The sequence below is a fragment of the Ambystoma mexicanum genome, chromosome 3p, assembly GCF_040938575.1.
Source record: "Ambystoma mexicanum isolate Mex_15411 chromosome 3p, UKY_AmexF1_1, whole genome shotgun sequence".
In the NCBI taxonomy this organism is placed as follows: Eukaryota; Metazoa; Chordata; class Amphibia; order Caudata; family Ambystomatidae; genus Ambystoma; species Ambystoma mexicanum.
In genome coordinates, this window is record NC_090925.1 from 702,195,004 (window position 1) to 702,208,765 (window position 13,762).

General features: G+C 45.2%; 1 protein-coding gene across 6 annotated transcripts in view; it reads left to right on the forward strand.

Annotated features, from left to right (window-relative positions):
- DBN1 (drebrin 1) overlaps window positions 1-13,762 on the forward strand; it is a 326,031-nt gene that overhangs the window by 247,484 nt on the left and 64,785 nt on the right. For all 6 annotated transcript variants that reach the window (XM_069651515.1, XM_069651516.1, XM_069651517.1 and 3 more), the window contains 3 exons: window positions 239-295; window positions 5,056-5,173; window positions 10,401-10,535. In XM_069651515.1, the coding sequence (XP_069507616.1) occupies window positions 239-295; window positions 5,056-5,173; window positions 10,401-10,535 (310 nt within the window). The remainder of the gene's footprint in view (window positions 1-238; window positions 296-5,055; window positions 5,174-10,400; window positions 10,536-13,762) is intronic.

Below are 13,762 nucleotides of genomic sequence, written 5' to 3' on the forward strand. Positions count from 1 at the left end.
TTGTTACAAAATGTCTGTTGAATGGTAGGAACATGGGAAACCAGGAAGAATAATTTGTAAGCATGGGAGATATAGAGGGGATAATGACTAAGGTACTCACTACTTTGGATACCTAAGATGGCCTCCCCCCACACATGTCACAGGAGAATTGAAGATCTGATGTTTTGACTTTTAGGTGGATTTTCACTGTTTGACTTTTTTGTTTTTGATTTTTCTCTCATGATTCTTTTCACTGCAGGCTGAGCCAGAGACGGAAGAGGAAACCCAGTTAAAGAGGACAGAGTCTGAGGTGGAGGTGCGTTTAAAGATGTATCACTGAGCAGGTCTCCAGTAAACCGCTAACTTCTCGCCATGTTGCGTTCTCAGCACAGCCACTTCGCCAATACTTCAGGGCAGTGCAGCGGAGTAGGGCAGTCAATGCAAGACTTATTACTAACTTTAGTTCTGGATTTAGTAGAAACACTCATCCTTCTGCCCCAGACCCATACATATTAACACAGGTTAATTTGTATCTACTTTCCTTCCAATATATTTAAGACCGTGGGAGATCAAAATGAAGAGAGCAAGTAGTCATGACTGTATTGGTGCCTGATTGTGGGCAGAGACTGCTATATTACACATACAACCAGACATGGATGAAAATCTGTGAGCACTTATAAAGTAACCCAGCAGTGTGCACAATACTAAGGATGAAATGTGGGTGACATATCTATAATGGAAAGTCAAGTACCCTGAGTTATTTGGACATGTATACAATTCTGATTATGCCCAAATGATTTACAGGATGGAATATCTAATTTATGTCCCATATTATCAACCAAAAACTATTTACACTACCACAACATAAGATCTAATACTTAACACTCCTCTCCTGATCAAATCTGCTGCCATGATTCAGTATGAACAAAAATGTATACTCAGGCCTGTCTTTGCGCAGTAGTTAAAATGATTACTCTTTAATATTAATCAGACTTTGTCTACTTGCCCTGTCTACTTGCCATGCCTATTTCTTTTATTTAAGCTCTTTCTTTAATGTTTTCAATAGAAAAAATAAATGATTATAGCACTGAACACTTCAAACAATATAATCATTTAGTCATACATTTCTACAAAAGCTACTATATCAAGTCAAATATTAACCTCACAGAATCAAGTGTAGATTACGTGGATCAGAAGAAATTTCTACTTTTCTGTAAACATAATCGGATCAATAATAAATCAACTGTGTACATCAAACAACACAAGACAAATATTCAAACATTGTTAAAGACGAGAAAAAAACGGGACGGGGTCACATTTGTTTTACTGCTCAGGAGTCCTTTCAGTAACCCAATGTTACTTCAACCATTTATAATTCAATCAAATATTCATCCACCATACAAGCTGTCAAAAGGTGTCCAGAGATTCCAGTAAATATCTTCCCGACCTTGTCTCTGAAATGTAACTCTCTCAAATTCGGATAATATCAGCACATCATTCACCCACTTTTCAACTTGTGTTTTTTTCCTGGTCTTCCACACACTCAGTATCTGTTTTGCTGCTATCACTAACACTTTGTCAATCCATTGACTATATTGCAGAGCAATTTCACATCGCCCCTTACTGGATAACAATAGAACTTGCAGAGCCATCTTGGGAAAGCTCATTGATATTATTGTGTCTAATCTGTCTAGCACATCCCTCCAGAACTCTGATGACCTGGGACAGTTCCATAATATATGAATACTTGTTCCCCTCGCCCTTCCACATCCCCAGCATACATCATTGTAAATCATACCCAAACTACACATGCGCACTGGCATCCAATACAGAAGCCCTAAAGTTTCCTGATGTATGATTCTCGATTTACGGACCAAGTTAGTTTTATAACCCACACACCACATTTGTCCCCATTCACTATCTGTAATTCTACATCCCATTTCCTCCTCCCATTTCTCCATCAACTTTCTCTAAGATTCAGCAACAGAACAGCTCACTGGCATTATAATTAAGTAAGTGGATACCATACGTGGTGAAGTAGAAAAAATAGCACAACCTGCTGGTTCCCTGTCTAACGGCATGGATGACAGGGGACATGTATCAGGAGGGATTCAAGTTCTCTAAACCTATTTCTCTCCCTATTACGCAGACCAAATTTCTGCTGCAATTCCTCAAACTGTAATATCTGCCCATCCCGTACTATATCTCCTATGCTTTAAATCCCCTTCAAGATCCAGCACCGCCACTTTAGGGTCTTGTAATCTTGAGACCAGGATTGTACCAAATAGAGGCTTTATAGTGTAAATATAGGTTTTCATAAAAATTTATCATGGTCGCAGCAGTAAATGGTAGTTTACCAATTGCTCCAGGTATTTTTCCCAATCGAATAAATGACTATTTCTAGTTCTTCTCTTGTTAACTGTGCCATGATTAAGGCTAGATCTCCTATTTGTCATGCTCATGATATTTTTGGATTTACGAATTGATCATTGTTTAGACCTTTTTCTTTATCACGAAAACCTTTTTCATATAAGTATGAAGCCATGTTTCATACTTTAATCCACCCTCCCCCAACTTTGCTATTATTTGGCTTCATAGACTAGAGTGTTGTGGTGGAGGAATTGCCTTATTTTTAAGAACAACTATTATGTTTGCTTGACTTTGTACTGAGGTTTTGGACATCAAGAATTTGTTAGTGTTAAAGGACTTTAACCTTTTGCTTCAACAGCCTGGAATGACTTGTGGCCAAATCTTTCAAAGATATTCTTACAGGGTTAAACTTGAACTTTCTCCTGGGGGTTGCCACGCAACAGAAGTGTCACTATACGTACCAAGTTTTTCAGGGCTATCTCAATTCAGTATAACAAAACTATACAAGTTTCATTGTCAGATCATTATGTCAGATGTGTTTACATTTATACACCCCCTCCCAGTTTTTCAATCCACTAACATTCTAAAGTCTTGTTATCATAGTAAGAATAAATAGGTTTCTCTTGATTTGGGGAAAGATCAAAAGAGATTCAGATCACTCCTTCTCAGATTACTTGGCCAATATTTAATCTTCGTGTAGCTAGATCGCCCCACTTCAGTTGTCCAAGGCATCTAATTGGCCTGCTTTATCTATTTGGCACATTTAAAGTCAATCCATAACACCTTAACGAAAGCAGGTCGATTTGGAAATCCGTTAAAATAAATGAGCTTACCTCTTTGTGTATGGGCATTCCTGAATATCAATTAGCTTGATTACAAAAAGTTGAGAACTGGGCAGTCCAACTCATTTTCAGCCTTCATAGAAAGGCTTCACTTTCCCTCTGATGGCAATCTGTGAACTAGCTTCCAGTAAAAAAGTTGAGTTAAGTGCATACATGGTCTTGCTCCAAAATACTTAGAAAGCAAGATTTGCTATCTCTGTCCAGAAACTCTGGAGCTTACCTCTTTACTGTATTCAGAGCTTAGATATTTTTTTAAATATTTCAAAGCTCGTAAGGCATGGCTTTTCTGTTAACTCTCCTATTTAAATAGCTTTGGGCTAGCAGCAGCAATTCCCATGCCTTGACACAGTTTAGTCTGAAGTGGTGCCTGATAAATCCCTCAAATATAATCAAATGAAACAGCATGACCCACGGTGTTTGCTACAATATCACATTTGAAAATTGTGAATTCAACCCTATGCGCATGCTGCTAGAAACTAAGACTAGCAACACTAAAACAGATTAACAGCACAATTGAAAGAAAATTGAGGGGTAGAGATGACTGGGTCAGTTGGGCTTGGAATCGAAATAGAAGAAAACCACTTGGCTGAAAGTAAAGAATGGACTAACTGGGAGCAGCCTATTATTGGAGAGTTGTATCCTAAGAGGATACACGATGCAGGAATCGTGGCCTACTGAAAAGACTTTGGGACTCCCTAATAGAAGTTGAACAGCAAAACTGTTGCAATAGAAATCGGCAGTGCCCAGCTTGTACTTAGAACATTCAGAAATAGACCATGACTGACCATTAAGAGCAAATATCTGTCTGTATCCAATTTCCACAGGAACCTGGAAGAGCAAGTGCACAGAAAAAAGCTATGTCTGACTAGCATAGGAACTATCAGATTGCTAGCTACTAGGGCAAATTAGATAGAGATTTGATAACTACAAAGAATTCTGTTGCTGATTCCAAAGAAAGCCCATAAACCGCGTTCAGTTGTTGTCTTTGAAATCAGGCCACCCAGATTCTAATTCCAGCTCCCCTGTTTATAAAACTGCATGATCATCCGCTCTTGCTCTTATTGCCTTATGTGCCAACATTGGGCACACAGACTAAATCTCAGCCATGAGAGTATAGTGTTAACATTTCATTTATAGGTCTTCTGTTCTGAGAAGCAGCGTAGATCAGAGCTGCGGTAGAGAAGCATGCAGGTCCATTAGCAGACCATAAGTAGTTGTAACAAAGGTACTCAACCAACCTAAACTATTCAGCTGAATATAACTTAACTCCACCACATGTTTGAGATCTGCAAGTGTTGGCAATGACCTAGTAAATGTAAGACCGTTTCAAGCACTTGAGCATAATTTGGGCTCTGACGCAATGGTAGAGAACAATGGCAAGGTTGGAAATCGATTCTTCTAATTTCTACTTTTGCAGTAAGAAACCAGGCACAGTGCCTTTTAGCTGAAGCATTCTCTAGATTCGCAACTTTTGCCACCATTCCTTTAAAGTCTGTGTCAATGGTGCATCTCCGTAATGCATTGGACATCAAAGATATCGACCCATTTTTGCCACCTCACATCCTTGGTCCTCTTCATGCCTCTACCTCAACGCCTCCTCAGTCACTTACTTCTAATGTCTCCCCTTGCTCTGGTAATTTCTTTCCCTTTGCCTGTTCAACTCTCTCCCTTCTTAGCCCCGCCCTCTTTCTGTTCCTCCCTCGTTCGTTCGTTCGTTCGTTCGTTCCTTCCTTCTGCTTATCCATTCTTAGCTCATTTGCTCCTTTCTACATCCTACTTTTGCTTATTTCCCCACTAGCCTCCTCTTGCATTGTCCCTCGCCTCAATCCATCCTCCCTTCTCATCCCACGCTTTGTTTTGGCAGGAGGCAGCAGCTATCATTGCTCAGCGGACGGAGAACCCACTGGAGTTCTTTAAGCAGCAGGAGAGGGTGGCTTCCTCCAGCTCAGATCCGGCTACTCCCCTTGTGTTCCACAGACCAGGTAAGTGTACAACATGCACAGGAGGGCATGCAGAATTACAAGTAAATGATGAGTGACAGTTCAGAAATAAATGTGAGGTGAGGGCCATCAGGCCTTCAGTTGTTTTGGGCTGTATGCATATTTTTGATGGTGAGACCTGGCCACTTTGGGAACAGGGTGGGAGCTGAAGCAAGTGATAAGTGGAGTGATGCTGATTTATGAGCAGAAGGAAGGTTTAGATGAGTGGACAGGTGTTGAACTGTTCTAGATAGTGAGGGACTGGGCTGGGGTTGTACGGGAGTGTGAGTGGAAGAATCCTTCCGGTGAGTGCCCAAGTGTCTAGAGAATTCGGGTGGCATTTTGGTAGAGCGATGATTTATGCACTTATGAAATGTGTATGTAGTGAAAAGTAGCACCACAGCCATCTTGCATTTTAATCCCAATAGTAAACTTTTCTCAAAGCATATCCCTGAAACCCCTGCCTGCTTTTCTGGTGCCTCGGAACACTGACTGTCTGCCCCTTCTGTTTCTACAGCACGGTTGATCACACCACTGGTTCCTACTGCCCGCACAACCCCCGATCAATCCCTCTCATGCTTATTATAAAATTGGTGATATTCTAAGATGACTATTTCCCTCTATAACCCTGACCACTCTTCCTTTATTACTTTACTGAACAGTGTGATCTTCTCACCCCACCAGTGTCCTTGGAACAGGGCCACATTATACATTATGGATTTCTCAGTTCTCCAGTGGATCCTGGGTACCAGGGATTGCCATCTGCTATGTATAGCGGAAATGGAACTGGGATATCTGGGACTCCCAAATTCTGCATCCCACTCCTAGCTTAATTCGTACGAAAACCGCTAGTTCCCTGGGACTCCTATTATAGCCCAGGAATCCTATGCATGAGAAATAAAGTAAATTGGAGGACAACATAAAGTGGGCCCGTCTCTGTAGGCGACCACGAGACGCATTGTGCTAGTAGAGAATTTCTTCGGTGCCACCCATATGCATTCCTGCACGCCCACAGGTTTCACGAATGTGCAAGAAACCGTACCGCTAGGGGATCCCAAACTGAAGGTCTGAACGACCTCGTAGGGGGTTGCCCAAGTGTGCACTGTTATCAAACTAAATTCAAGAGGGCAGGCAAGTGCTTTGTTATCTTAGCAAGCGGGGATGCTCCATTATGCAATGCCAACCACATCTGGAAATGGTAGTATGCCTGGGGTTTGCTCTGCCATCAACAGCACTCAAACCTCTCACACCCCTAAGACAGTTGAATTTCACACGCAGTATAACTGATCACAGCAGAGGGGAAGGGTATGAAGTCAGAGCCTTGAGCTACGGGGGGAGTCTTGTGCACAGTAGAACATGAAGCACCGAGGAGAAATGACGAGGCAAAAAGAGCTAAGGAGAGCGGAGAGGAGAACGTGGTGGTCTTGAGGGTAACAGAGAGCGAGTTTGAAGGCGAGGACAAAAGGAGAACATTGGAGAGAAAGGGAAAAACGAGGTAGAGTGAAGAAAAGAGAACTGAGTAAAGCTGGAGGTGGAAGAACATCAGAGGAACACTGAAGAGATTTGAGATAAAGGGAGAGGAGGAGGCGTCCCAGAGGAAGTACGGAAGGATGAGGAGCGTGAGAAACACCAACACAAGAGCGAGAAGAGGGCAATGAACAAGCCAGAAGAGTGAGTGAGTGAGAGAGAGAGTTAGTCAGAGCAGGAGAGGAGGGAAACATTCGACAGAAGTGAGAGGGGGGAACCCTGGTAAGAAGGGGTTAAAATGGATTTCCAAAATCAACCCTGCTGGTGTATTTTGAGAGGCCAACCTATTATGGTGAACAGGGAGACACTACGATCTAGCCAAACCCAATCGAGGAAAGCAGAGCGACAAGGCTTAGACTCAGGTGGGCAATGACAATATGCCCACACAGAATAACACCAATAATTCCCTTTACACAGGTACGTACAAAAATATACAATGATTTATTATGCCTTTTAAAATACACACTAAGCAAGTACAAACTCTAAGAAAATATTGTTGCACACTTACTATAAAACAGATATATACATTCACTCTTGGGAGAAGAAAGAAAGCATATGTTTCAGTAGCCAGGGTAATACAGGCAGGTAGTCGGGTGCATGACAATTCAGTAAGTCCAGCCCGAAAATGGTTAGGGGTCTTGTACCTTAAAGTCATCAGTTCCAAAGCTATACTTTTCAGGTATGTTTACCAAGGGATTGGATGATGGCAGTGGTTATGATACAAAAGTTAAAAAGGTAGGTAAAGTTCAGGTAAGTAAACTCTAATCCACAATCAGGTGGCAACTGTCAATATTCCAGGGACAAACAAAGAAGCTGTTCCTGCAGGGCTTCCGTTGATGCAAGAAGCCTGAAAATGCAGGTGCAAGCGTCTTGTAGTAAAAGTTGAAGATCCTCCATGTTCCAAGTATGCACTTGGAACAGTGATGGCTGCAGTTAGGTGGCCCAGGAGAAAGCTTGTCAGTCTGCCGGTTGGTTGAGGCACACCTCCGAAAGCTCAGAAGGTATGGATTCTTGAGCAGTGGTCAAGACTGGTTGTTCCCGCTGGTCCAGTGGTGGAAGCACCAACAAGGGTCTTTCTGAGATCAGGCAAAAGAGCTGGGTTTCACCAGGACTTCACTGGAATTGATGCTGATCAGCTGGAGGGTTTGTCCTCTGGTCATCAATAGGCTGCTCTTCTTCATGTGGGACTTGGCTCCAACGATTGACCGGCGGGCCATATATTGCATTTAAAGGAAGAAAAAACAACTCGGCATCGGCAGCTGCCAGAGCAAGGCCCAGAGAACCCCCCGCCCCCATTGCTGCTGGTGGGTGACTTGGTCTTGTCCTGGTGGCCCTGTAGGCAGCCGCCTTGCAAGGGGAGGGGGGGGCTAAGGGTACTTTAGCCCCTGGTCATTTGGTTGTAGCCCCGGATAGAATCTCAGGAGCTACAACCAAAATGCTAGCTAGCCCCCAGTCCCGACAGTTCCGACATTAGCGTAGCTCGGGGTCTTTTCCAGACCTAGCAACACCCCTACCCGCAGGTAATTTAAAAAGAAAAAGCTGCACCGGGGGGCGCCGGGCAAGACCTGGTGACGCCTGCATTTTTTGCAGGGGTCGCTGGGCCTTATCCTAGTGACCCTGATGCTACATTGTTTAAAAAAAAACAAAGAAACATTAGGGGCAGCTGGAGCAAGGCCTTGTGACCCCCGAAATTGTTGCTGGAGGGGGGCACCAGGCCGTGCCCTGGTAGCCACCTCACCCCATCCCCCCAGGCCCTTAAAAGATCAAAATAAAACAGCAGCTTGGACTGCCAGGGCAAAACGCGGCGACCTCTGCAATTGTAGCTCGGGGTCCACAAGGCCTTACCATGGCGTCTCCCCAGGCCATTAAATGCAGCAGCTGGGCCAAGGCCTGGCGACCCTGAAATTGTTGCTAGTGGGGTAACTGGCCGTGCACTGAAGGAGCCCCGATCATTAAAAAAAATTGCAGCAACTGGGGCAGCTTGGGACAGGCTGGGCGATCCCTGTTGCTCAGAGTTTTAAAATACAAAACAATATTGGAGAGCACCAGGCAAGTCCACTGACTCCACCGTTCCCCCACCCCACCTGCAACAATTTGGATGGGGAGGGGTGGTCACCAAGCCTTGCCCTTGCAGACCCTGTATTGTTTTTATTTTTTTGAACTGTGCAACAGGGGTTTCAAAAAACTATTTGGCTCCAAAGTAAGGCCAGGAGTTGAAACAAATCAAAAAGAAAGAGCGTCTCATTAAAGTCTATAGGTGTAAAGCAGAAAAAAAGAAAGTCTTTCCTAAAGGAAGGCGAAGTCTGTAAAGTTCTTTCTCTTCTGGATGAAAAGGGTCTTCTTAACTTGTGTAAGAGGGGGCTAGAGCAAGGTCTTGTATAGGAATTAACAAGACTAAACCTAGGCCCACTTCAGTGATGAGATTATTGAACAACTAGGAGGGGAAGATCATAGTCCGCGGAGTTCAACCACCTTGAAAACTGCCAGGCACCGGTTGGAAGACCTAACCAGGTCCTGATGGTACCAGGTACCTGATGGGAGCTTTGAGGAGGGCTAACATGTCACCCTGAGGACATCGGACACGATCCAGTAAAAGGTACAGAACCATGTTGAAGAGTTCTGGACAATACAAATGTCAGAGACTGTGAGTGTTTGTTGTGCCCCCTGAGGAGGCAGTCTTGAACTAGGGAGAGAGGAAAGGAAGGACTGAAGAACATGCTCTTAAGGAGGACCAGATTGTTGTTGGTGCAAACCCTAATCCATGCTGTGCGCTCAGTCAAAACCTATTCCCTGTTTTGTATGTACAAAATAAGTGACAGTCAACTCTTCTATGGTTTTGAGTCATCTGTGTATCCCTTAGCCATGGCAACCTCCAGCCTCTGCAATGCTATACTTGTTCTGTCTCCCACCCAGTTTGCAGATTACCTAGCTGCACCACATCTTTATTCCCCACTGATACTTATCCACCCTCCTTAGATTGTCTGATGTATTCCTGCCTTCCTCTTGGTTCCCTGATTGAGTGGTTTATATTTATCCTTTCCAAGTCTAAATGATTGTGGTGATCTTGAACCCCCTTCGTATCTCTCTCCATGAATCCTGCCCTCCAAACATTGATTAACCAACCCAATTTATTTCCAAGTTGACAACCCTCAATCCCACTGAGTTCTTCTTTTGTTCATCAATTATGTCACTTTTCCACTCTGGTTTTTCAGTGAGACCTTGGTTAAGTTCTCATTACCTTTGAAACTCCTGCTCCTTTGTAGTTTCCCAGTGAGTAATCTACTTCCCCATTTAGTTTTTTCTTTAATTGACCTACTCCGTAGTCCTCCTTCAGTTCCTTGACAGATCCCTTCTCCCAGTTAGTTGTTCATGGATTCTCTTGGTATCTGTCAATAAGTTGCCACCTGCAAACACCTGCCTCCCTGTCCCCTCTGTTCCTATGAGACAATGTTTCCTTTTATGGTTTTCATGTATGCCTCCTCTTTTTTTCTTTAAGTGAAGCTCCTCTCCCCCCACCACCCCATAAACACATTCTACTTTCTTCCATGGCACCTGTTTCTCCCCATTTGGTTTCTGATTGATGACCTCACTATTTTCTTGATTTCTCAGTAGGACTTTGTTCCCCAGAACGTATCTTGCTCTATTAAACTTTCACATACTTTTTCTGGCCTCCACAAAGATCTCTGATCTCCCTTATTTACAGGCAGTCAATCAGATGTTGCTCAAAGGACACCTGGCTCCTCTGCCACCAGCCCACCAGACTCCAGCCCTTCCTCCAGCACCCCCATCTTTGATGACGGTGAGGGGCCTCCGGACACGCCCTGCCAAGCACCCAAAGGTAATATATGAGAGGTACCACCAAGTGTAGAGGGGCATGTGATGGATCCTATGTGCAGCCTTCTGAAAGCCACGTCCTTGTGAATGTCCATAGATGAGCTGCCTTAATGAACCTCGACAATGCAGAGACACATAGGAAGTACAAGAATGTTACACAATTGTATCCTCCTTGGCACAAGTATTTTGCAGTGTTCGTATAAGTTGGATGTTACTAATATACCTGAACCACCTTCCTCCAGATGATTCATAGCATAGACTAGCTGCACAAAACCTTTGGCAATTATATACAAATGTAGAATAGAGGGCACAGCACAAATATGTGGCAACAAGTTCTGCCTCCATGTGCCTGCCACCTCGCTACTCTTTTCTTTCACCGGTGGAATTTTTTCAAGGAATTCTATTCATGGCTGTTATGTCTGAATTCCTATTTTGGGGGTTTTGGGGTGTATCAACCTTTTTCTCCCGCGCTCTTTTGATTCATTGGCTTCTTTTTGATGGCCAGAGTGACATCTTCTCAATTCCCCCTGCCATGCATCCCTGTTTACCTTACATAAAGGTATATTGTGTTGTGTCGCCCCGGAGTTTCCTCGTACCAGGGGTGGTGCCTCCCAGGCCCCCCATTTCCCCCATTGGTGATTCTATCACAATACACAGGTTTCAGGGAATAGGTTTGTGGCATCTGTACTTTGGCTTTGGCTTTGGCTTCATCAGGAGTTCAAGCCATTTCAGTGTACCTTTTTGGTAGCCATTGGGGTACAAATGTTTTTTTTTTTAAATCATACACTTTGCCATTTAGTGATTCAGGGCTTTCTTTTGTCTAGGTGACCAGGAGGTAGGCCGAATTTGCTGTTTTAAGCATGGGTGCTCTTTGTGAGCCCACAATGGTTTGTGAGCCCACAATGGTGGTAGGCCTATTGGTCCCCAGTGGTGTAGGCCAATATAGCCATATGGACTAGGCCTCTCTGTTCCTGTGGGGTGGCTAAGTGGCAGGCTCACTGACCAACCTGTATGGTTGCTCATCTGACCTTTTGCCGAGCCCCTTTTGGTGATTGGCTGTCTGACTATCCCCTTTGTGTAAGCGTATTTAGGCTTTGTCCTGCCCCTGCTTCTCTCTTTCTTGCTGCTGTATCTTGGAGGAGGCTGGTCTGCCAAACTGCTGAAGGCAATACTTGCTAGGTGTGGTGGCTTGGCCATGACCTGATTTGGGGTTTTCACCACTGGAGGTCGAATCCAGGCTTCCTGAAGACTCCTGGTGACTCCTCATCTGTTGAATCGAGCCCACAACTACGCAACCATTTTCTGGAGTGTGTACCATAGTCACCCGCCGTTTACTGCTAGGATATTCCACTTGGCTGTGGGTCGCTGCACACCTCAAGAAATTGGTTGAGACCTCAACAAATGTCAGATCTTCAGTTTAGGAAGTCCAAGGGATTCTGCAGACATTTTCCCCACCGTAGGATCGTTTATTGCTGTTCTGCCTTTATCTTTTGTCCACTGAGCTGCTGACCACCACCTTCTCAGGGTTACTCGCCTTCCCTAATCTTTTACCTGATCCCGTAAACTGCATCTGGAAAGGAAGCCCTGTACTTACCGGTTTGTTTTGTGTTGCTGGAGCCATTTTCATCAAAACCACTGATGTGAGTACTTACTTTTGGGCCCTGGGATGGGCGATTATTTGAGGAACTCACCCGTAGGTGCCAAGATTCTCTGGTGGATGGTCCCTACTGCATTTCCCATAGACGACTCCTCCCCTGCATCTTCCTTTGGGGCTTCTGGTTCCTCCATCAACTTGTGTGCCTCTTCATTGGGGTCTTCTTTGGTCCTCCCTGGGGTTGTTTGCCGCAGACTCTGCATCAGTGGATTATAACAGACTTGCCTCCACCGGGGTGGGGACTGGCATGGATTACTATGCTCATGAATATTCCCCGTTGTCAGGCTGGGAATCCTCGGTAAAAGAAAAAAGTTTCACTTTCACTTACAAACTGTATTTCTCCTTTAAACCAATCACTGTTCTCTGGATCATACTGCCCCCATCCAATTACAGTCACACTAAGCCCCTCCTCTGGCAGCCATCTTCAGATTTTTACCGCACACTTCAGTGTTGGGAGTCCTCCCTTTTGCTCTGCGAGCTACTTCTGTTTTTTGTGTTTTCGATGGACAAAGGTTCTATTTTTGTTTCAAAAGAGCCCATGTGCTCTCTTCTCCTTCTGCTGACAGCGGGATCCGTTGTCAGTGAATTTCTGCGCCCCTCAACGGTGAAGATCGTCGAAGATGGGTGAAGGCCATCTGGCCTAATTTGCATCCTCCGACCATGACGGTAGACAAAGACTGAAGGTCCCTCTTCAAGCCCTGCACCAAATGCGGGCTACGGAATGTGTGTGTAGTAGACAAGCACCTGCAATGCCTCTACTGCCTGCATCCAGACCATAATGAGGTGGAGTGCGAAATATGCCTCAGATTCTCCATGAAGACGACTAGGGACAGGCACCCTCTGCCCCTTGATCTGAACAGGGTCATGCCTCAACCAGGACCGGCCGGTCCAAGAAGCGGTCTCCTAAGTCCTTTGAGGGTGCCTCATCCGTGGGGGCCCAAGACAAGGCCAAGAACCGCAAGTCTGAGTCCACCTGGTTTACTGCGGAAGCAGGTCCCAAGGTGGATAGGGCACGATCAACATCACCCCCTGCCTCCATTGCCAGCCGGCAATCATGCTCCTCTTCGAAAAGGAAATCCTCTACCCTGGCTAAACTGGGGGAGAAATCCCAGAAAGCCGCAAACAGAGGAGAAGGCGGCCGAACAGCCCAAACAGGCCCAATCGGCACAGGCTAAGACTTCGTCGACGATGGAATTGGCAACGGCTGCTAAGGGAGCGGACCTTGTGAAGGTAGCCCCGCAGCACAGAAGGTATTCCTGCCCCCCAAGGTGTGACACAGCCACAGTGACTTTGGCAGTCTGCTGGCACGCAATAAGGTGGGAAACCGGCACTCAGTCCGTGAGGATGTGGAAGAGGAGGACGATGGCTCAGGGCCTAGTTTTCCGATCCCACCAGCTCAGCTGAGGGATGCGTCTCTGGACATTCTGTCAACCCTGCACACCTAGGTGTCAGATCCAGAGGAGGATGCCCAAGGACCCGGTTTTGGTGGCCCCCGAGGTCCCTGTTCAGCCTCCAACAAAGAAGTGGAAGCGTCATCTGCGTCGGGCCCCTTCTCCCCGAGCAGAGGCAGACGCGGG